Raw genomic sequence first — 8,428 nt, forward strand, 5'->3', positions numbered from 1 at the left:
TGAGATGTCCTTACAGAACCCACCATTGTACGCTGTATGGAACTCTTGATTGGCTTCCAACCAAAATCCCCAAAGGCAATATCACTGGTTGCAGTTTCGTTTTAAATGCGTTCATTTTAATTGCCCTTCTTACTTAAAACAGCTTTTGGTTCCATTTACATCCTCCTATCCCTTTCGACACAAGCAGCATCCGTTTTTCTGTGTCCCGAGAATTTTTACTGAAGTTGGCTGCAGGTCATTCCAGTACAAAGCTCCATCTGACTGGAACAATCTCCCTCCTCTTCTCAGATCAATCACATCTTTACGTCTTTATAGGACTAATCGATCTTCTCATCTGAAAATAACCTGCTCATGTTTTTAAATCAAGGCTTCTATACCAACGCTTATAAATTATCCTGTTAATTTTATATATTTATTTTTATTTCTGTTATCTCTCAAGGTGCAGGTACATTTTGAGTAAAATGTATGTCCTCTTGTGTGTACATGCTCCTGTTTGTCTAATACAGTTGTAGACTGTAGGTGGGAGAGTAGGGGAGTGAGCTTTTAGTGTGTTTAAGTGATTTTTTTGTGTTGTTCATTTGTTTGTTTGCTTTAAATGTGTTGTAGTTTGTATGTGTAATTGGGACCCCCTCGAAAATGAGATGTTACATCTCAAGGGGCTATCCTTTCAATAAATTCAAACTCTTCCAGGCGTGTTTTGTAACTTCTTTAGTTGATTGGAACTTCTCAATTATTGTCCTGCTGATGGAAATGGGAATTTTCAATGCTTTAGCTATTTTCTTACAGCCACATTCTAATTTGTGAAGCTCAAAAATCCTTTGCTGCACATTAGATCTATATTCTTTGGTTTTACTTATGATGGATGATTAAGGGAATTTGGCCTTTGTGTTAGCTCTTATTTATACTTTGGCTAGCATATCTGCATTGTGTTATCATTTCAGGCAGCTGTAATACATCCTTCAGGAAACGCTGGAAAAAATGCTAACCGCAGGGAAAGTTGCTTCACAGATTTAAAAAGCTGTAGAAGGCCTAAACTTTTGTCAGATCTCTCGTTTCTCTGTTCTTTGCTTTCCCGCGCACAGTCTCCTCGGCTCGGGTTTCAGTGGCACTGAAATTGACACCAAAATTAAAACAAAACACTGAAGCGCATATGAATTAGTGATCGCCGCTGAACAGATAAGCTAAACTTAAGAGGACAATGGTGGGTCATGATGAATGGCTTTTGAATGGGTGGCCTTGAGGATATGCAGTGTTTACATAGCCAGTGTGCGAATCATGCTTTCAAGTAGCGCTATCAATTGAGGTTTGTCGCACTCAATGTTTAGCTAAACGTCAAGATTTCTTAGGGCAATACAAAATGTTTTGTGTAAATCTATGATAAAAATGACAGTAGGCTTCCTACATTTTGCTGATCGGCCAATACAAGCGGTCCACTGTTGCTATGGTTACTTCTTTAGGTGTTAGCGATTTGCGGTTACACTTGCGACAATAAAACACCATTATCATTTTTAAACGTTTGTAAACACTTAAATGTACACATATTATGTACTCTGATTATATCTGTTAAGAATAAGTATGTTTGTCTTAATGTAGCTTGTTTCCGCAAATGAATAAAAAGTAAAAAAGGATAATTCACTAGCAAATTTTATCTCGCAATTCTGACTTTATTCTCACAATTGCGCAGAGATGATAAAACTCGCAATTGTGAGAAAAAAGTCAGAATTGTGAGATAAAGTCACAATTGTCTTTTTTTATTTATTTATTCTGTGGCAGAAACAAGCTTCCATATAAAGGAGACCATGATATACAAAGAACGAGGCCCAATCTTTCCAACATGACCATAACCACGAATTTCAATTTAGGATCATATGCCTCTGTCCACATTAGCCTGTGAGAACATGAAACGCTTGGCTGTGACATCATCAGTTTTATCTGCTGCTACAGTGTCACATGACTGTATCTGATTTAATCTCTGTGCCCTTTCTTCACACCAGCCAAGCTTCAAGCAATACCACCCAAGAACGGATTCGCCTGTCAAAACAGCCAACAGGACAAAGTGTGAACTAACCAAAGCCAAGGGTTGGCTGGTCATTGAGCAACCAAATAGCCCGAATTACATGCAGCTGACATACTGTGACCTAAACAGTCAAAATACAACAGAAGCACTATGATCCATTCTATATGTAGCCATCCGTGCTTTGATAATAAGTCTTTTCTCATTTATATCTTGGCTGCTGCGGTCTTAAATTGATGCAGGTTTATTTTGAGTAGATGAAATGTGTAAATGTAAAGTACAGGTACAAAAATAGCTTTAATAAGTCATTAAAAATTGAGTGCATTTAAGAGTTTACTATAAACAAGTGCATTACTGGAGCTTTCTCAGTTTACTCTGACGGTACAGTACATCGGATTCAGATCTTGGCTTTAGGTTCTGCTGTTTCGATGTCAGAGAATGGTACAGAATCTGGATGCTTCTGGTGAGGAGGGAGGCACGGAATCTTCCGGTAGCTTTGGAATGCCATCCAGAACTTGAAGTATTGGCAAACAGAAGAACACACTGCAGAGGAAACGGCACAAATCTCAAGGTTAGACTTAAAGGTTAGACTTTGCTCCCTAATGAACAGCTCTTTTTTAGTAAATTATATCTGGCATAGCTATTAACTTGAGGCATAATGTGATTTTGGAGACAAATGAAGCTGTTTGGCGTTTTATAATAATTAAAAGCTGTAATTAGCTGATTAGTTTTAATCAATCCACTGTTTTGACAGCAAGTTATTGAAAGCTCAGTGGTGGTCTAAATGCCCTTGTGAAAAAGAAGTGTCGTTAACTGTATTGAATGTCCACTTGTAGTGTACTTAAAATCTTAATAGTATATTTTTAAAAATATGTACTTGCAGATAATATATTATGATGAAATAAAAGACAACTTAAGAGTATTTCCAATACACTTTTCATGTTTCTTTACACAGTTAAAGGGATAGTTCACAGAAAAATGACAATTCTGTCATCATTTACTCACCCTCAAATTGTTCCAAACCTGAATAAATTTTTCTTCTGCTGATCACAAAAGAAGATTTGAAGAATGTCAGTAACCGAACAGTTGATTGGACCCATACTCCCATACTATTGAAGTCAATGAGGTCTATGAACTGTTTGGTTGCTAAAATAATTCAAAATATCTTCTTTTGAAGAATTCAAATATCTTCGTTGGAGCACAGACTTTTGTCTCTTTTTTAAAGCAGATTATTGTTAAAATTAAAGGTAAAAATTTGTAAAAGTGAAACAAAAAACGTTATAGAAGTTTAAGATTATTATTATGAAAAATGCAAACAAATACTCTTTTTAAATTTTATATGAAATATGTTTTCCAAAGCATGTTTTAGTCTAAAACTGTGAGAAAATCAAAGCCATATATCTAAAGAAATTGTGTTCCAAATTTGAGGTTGATTTCTCAAAAAATAAGCTTTTAGTTCGATTTTATTTGGGCGCAGTACCAAACGTTTCCACTAATTGAAATTCGCTTCCCATTCGTTTCCAATGCGGTCATTTTTGACTGTGAACAGTACAAAAGTGAGTATTTTTTCAGGACCATTTAACTTTTTCGAATCATGTCCATAGCAAGTGCCTTTGCCAAGTTTCATACCATTCCAATAAAGTCAAATATTTCTCTCACCGTGAGCGGTAGTCCTCCTGAAACTGGCAGGGGTTGCATTTGAGGGTCAGAGATCGGAGCGGCGCGCTCCTCAGCAGAGACAACTCGCCCAGAGAGGAAATACTGTTTTCAGACAGGCACAAGTGCTGGATCTCAGGAACCTTTGGCAGCTGACGAATGGACGTCAAGTTGTTCCGGTGAAGATTCAGGATTTTACATCTATAACACATGCACACTCTCAATGACAAGTTTTGTTAGTGACTGTAATGCGTCACAATGTTCTTCTTCGTATAACTCACATATAACTCACACTAAAAATTGTATGAATGATAAAATATTAAAGCAAGCAGTATTATTATAAAGAACAAATACAAGCCAAATATTTCACACAAAAAAAAATATAGGTAATGTGTTGATCTACAGTGAAGAGAAAAGTATGTTATGTATTATATATATCTAATGATATTATATTCAGCGACCAAAGTGTCCAAATCATTTTTGGAGCCACTGTATTTATGTTTCATTCAGTATGGCAACACCTACTGTAATTAACTAAGAAAAATATTAGATTTTTCATATTTAGAAAGGCACAACATTCTAGAAAATGTTTCTAGAATATCTGCACTGCACTGAAATGTACTGATTATAAAATATTATGATAATATTAGCAATGCAAATATAATCTTTTATCAGAAAAACCCATTTTCAAATAAAATAATTAAAGAGGCTGAGTTTGATGCTGATACATAATTAACAGTTTCCTTCTTACTGTAAAATAAACTCCTCATATGAGATTACAGCACACAGCTAAAGTTGCACTACATGTATTTTTACACAGCCATACACATACTGTTACAAAACAACCAATGCAATTTAATAGGACAGCCTCCGTTGAAAGATCAGTGGGAATTTGTGGTATAACCAACCAGATCTGCACTCCATCACAACTCATGACAGTGACATCAGTACTCAGAGTTACATTCATGTGCACTATCTTGCAGTTATTACAGTGTAGAGGTTAGTTTGGCACCTTGGCAGTCTGACAGAGCTGAGATCCCTCAGAGCGTTATCCACCAGCTGCAGACGCTCCACCCGGATCAGTCTCCTCAGGATGCGGATGAAGTTCTCCAGCTGGTATGGATCTCCCAGGTCCTGATAAGACAAGTTCAGCACCTGCAGTCATAGAGACAGAACTTTGAATGCAATACGAAGCTGGATAGATTTTCAGCATCAGTTTTCAGTGTCACATGACCTTTCAGAAATCATTCTAATATGCTGATTTGCTGTTCAGGAAACATTTCTTATCATAAGCAATGTTGAAAAAAGTTATGCTGATTATTATTTTTGTGAAAACAGTGATACATTTTTTTCAGGATCTTTCTTTGATTAATATGAAGTTCAAAAGACGGATGGATGGATGGATGGATGGATGGATGGATGGATGGATGGATGGATGGATGGATGGATGGATGGATGGATGGATGGATGGATGGATGGATGGATGGATGGATGGATAGATAGATAGATAGATAGATAGATAGATAGATAGATAGATAGATAGATAGACTGTAAAAATGGATGGATGCTTGTTTGGTGTCTCACCACACAATTCTCCCAGTTCTCCTGAAGTCTCTCCTCCCATTTCTGTCCTTCATCCTCTCTCCTCTTCCTCCTGCCTCCTCTGAGAAACATGTCTTCACTGTCAACAGACAGCTCGTCTTCAGCAGGTCCTGTTTGATGACATCACTGATTGTCTGTGTCCAGTGATTATATGACACAAATTTTATTTATTTATTTTTTTTAAATGAATAGTGACCTAGAATGGCATCTCACCCTCTCTGACCCTGGGACAGGCGAGCTGGTCTCCGCGGACATCATGCTCCTCGAGCCAGTGCCACGAGGCAAACCTGAACCGGCTGGATGGCAACTACACAAAATAAACATAATGACAACATTCAATGTCCATATAGTTTAGACAAATAAGGTGTCAATCAAACCACACATGATACTTAGCAATCATATTGACTTTGAATTGGCTTACTGGTGTGGCAACAATGCCAGAGTCTGGAGTCAGTTCCACAGAGAAAGGAGTGTGTGTGTCGCTTAACTCAGAGTAGTGCGAGTGAGACTTCGGAAAACTTTCACTGCTGGTGTTCACTCCAGAGGAACTAGACAGAGAGAGACTGAAGTCATTAACAAACATTACTTCGGCCACATTCAAATTACATTCATATTGAATAGATATGCAAATATAGCTATTTGACCTTGCAATGATAGGCTTTATACAATAAACAATATACTAATGACATATAACCAACTAATTTCAATAAATTTGCATAAATATTGACAGATGTGTTCAAAAACATAGTGAGTTGAGTTAATTATCAGCCTACTTCCTCCGTTCGTTCGTTCGTTCGTTCGTTCGTTCGTTCATTCATTTATGTATTCATTCAGATTCAATCATATTAAACTACCACTTAATTAATCATATGACACAACATCCTAGAAATTCGAATCATAGATTCGATAGAACACCTACGCTGCCCAAATGTGCTGCCTATGTAGGGAACTCGGCAGGCTTTGAGACACATCCTCTGTGTGTAATAAGAGCCTGTGCGTCCTTACATCCGCTGGGCTGAGGTTCTGGTGTAGATTACCGTGAACTCTGCACCCTGATCCGGATTAAAGTCACCCACGCCACCCGAGCACACCCGCACATTATATCAGAACATTGTATAAGATGTGCTCACGTTTACGCTGTAATGGCTATTGATGATGTGCTAGGTTTTGTGAAGCTGCTACATGTAAATACACATTATTTTCACTTAGTGATTCATTAAAATATCATTAAATAATTCTAACATGGTCATAGATTACATAATGGCATAATAATGTTTTAATATAATGTCTTAATAACAGTGACAATATCATAATTACATAAAGCCTATTTAGTCCACGAATAAATTTGCTTTAAAAGTAGATCTTCATGTTCCAGTGGTAATTCCCATAAATTATGCAGAAAAGTAACTATAAACAGTCTTCCAAACATGAATTAAGCAGACAGATCTAAAATAAAAGCCAACTGATCATACGTTTTTGTTCCAGAAAGTGTAGGCTACAGAAAAAAGAGGAAGAACAAGAAAAAACAGCAAGACATCTCCATATTAGGAGATACTGTTCAAAATTTTTCCTACCTTTCGGACATGTCCGTAGGTTCTGACAGACCCCTTTGGCATTTGACATGCAGTGAAGAGTATTATTTACAAGGAATATAGTGCGGTTTCCCATTGATGATGGATGAATAGTGTGCTACGGTGCGACAGGTGAGTGTGAGCTCTGCGCATGCGCGCAGCAGCGTCAGCTTCAGTGATCTGCGCACGGAGGTCAGCTAGGGCAGCAGTGTGTCTAAGGTTGCACTTCAGTAACTTTAGGAAAATGCAGCTGTAGCCTACCCTTTTTATGTGGTCATCATATTGTCATATTGAGATTTGTAGGCTATTGAAAATGAATTTGTCAGACCGCAAGACCATTTAAATAAACTAAGCTATAGAGTGGAGGGAAACAGAACAGTAGTGTGTGTGTTTGAAAAATATTGTTAGCTGATGCTAACTGGCTAGCTGATGCTAAATTGAAGGGATTTTTAAATATTAAGTCCAAATATTTTTATTCAACCACCAAAATACATTTGATGGAAAACCAAAGGTTGTGATGTTCAGACCATAGTTATGATAGTGTAGTTAACTAGTTTCATCACTGTTATTTGTGATATGAGAATAGTAAGGCCTGTAGTTAGGAAAATGTAATTATATTTTTAGAATGACCATTTTTTTCCCCAAACCCGTCTGTGGGGTAGAACCATACATATCTATGGGTAAAACGCTTCTCACTATCATAACTACTGTAGTTAACTATGTTAAGTTAAGTTATGATAGTGAGAAGCGTTTTACCCATAGATATGTATGGTTCTACCCCACAGACGGGTTTGGAAAAAAAAAAAAAGTCATTCTAAAAATATAATTACATTTTCCTAACTACAGCCTTACTATTCACATATCACAAATAACAGTGATGAAACTTTTTTTTCTTACTGCTGAAAATTTGTTCACTTAACTTGAAATCCGTTTTATTTTAGGTAGGCCTACATCACCAGTGTAAGCTTCACAGTGAATACTTCTACATCACTCTTGTCAACTTAGTCCATAGCAACAACAAAAACGCATCAACTTTATCTATTGGTATCTAGGCCTTAGCTGCTGCTTCAGAGACATACCTAATAAAACATAATTGACTCTCAAAAGCATAGAATCGGGTACTTCACAGGTCTTTTTTAAATGTAGTTTGATCACTATCTTAGTTGTTTAAAAGATTAAGGCAATTATCAAAGTTTGATAAAATGTAGTTAAATGTCTAATTAAAGATGACCCATTTTATCATGATATGTAACATTTAATTAATCAGCAGATTGTGAATCTCTCTCTCTCTTTCTCTCTCTCTCTCTCTCTCTCTCTCTCTATATATATATATATATAAATACTGGCATATATTTATATAATGACTTTTTTTCTGCAAGATATATTGGTGCACCAGTAGGTGGCGACAACTTTATGAGTGAACTTTTCAATAAACCGACTCGTTTACAAAACTAATTCATTCTAACTATAGATTGAACCAATTCAGTACCAGGTGCTAGGTGAATTTTGAAGGGGCTAGAAAGGCTGATGAAGTGGGCAAGGATGTCCTTTAAGCCTGCAAATCAAGATCTGTAGTGCTGAAGAA

General features: G+C 36.7%; 1 protein-coding gene across 1 annotated transcript; it reads right to left on the reverse strand.

Moving 5' to 3' along the window:
- Positions 1-2,222: 2,222 nt before the first annotated feature.
- LOC308694426 (uncharacterized protein) lies at positions 2,223-6,252 on the reverse strand. The gene is made up of 7 exons (XM_081371936.1): positions 6,046-6,252; positions 5,694-5,820; positions 5,486-5,579; positions 5,255-5,382; positions 4,683-4,825; positions 3,674-3,871; positions 2,223-2,557 (listed from the first exon to the last, which is right to left on the reverse strand). Exons 1-7 carry the CDS (start codon positions 6,084-6,086, stop codon positions 2,446-2,448), a joined length of 843 nt encoding a protein of 280 aa, XP_081228062.1. The 5' UTR covers positions 6,087-6,252; the 3' UTR covers positions 2,223-2,445.
- Between the last annotated feature and the right edge of the window lie 2,176 nt (positions 6,253-8,428).

The sequence above is a fragment of the Scardinius erythrophthalmus genome (genome assembly GCF_964197995.2).
Source record: "Scardinius erythrophthalmus genome assembly, chromosome: 8".
Classification (NCBI taxonomy): domain Eukaryota; kingdom Metazoa; phylum Chordata; class Actinopteri; order Cypriniformes; family Leuciscidae; genus Scardinius; species Scardinius erythrophthalmus.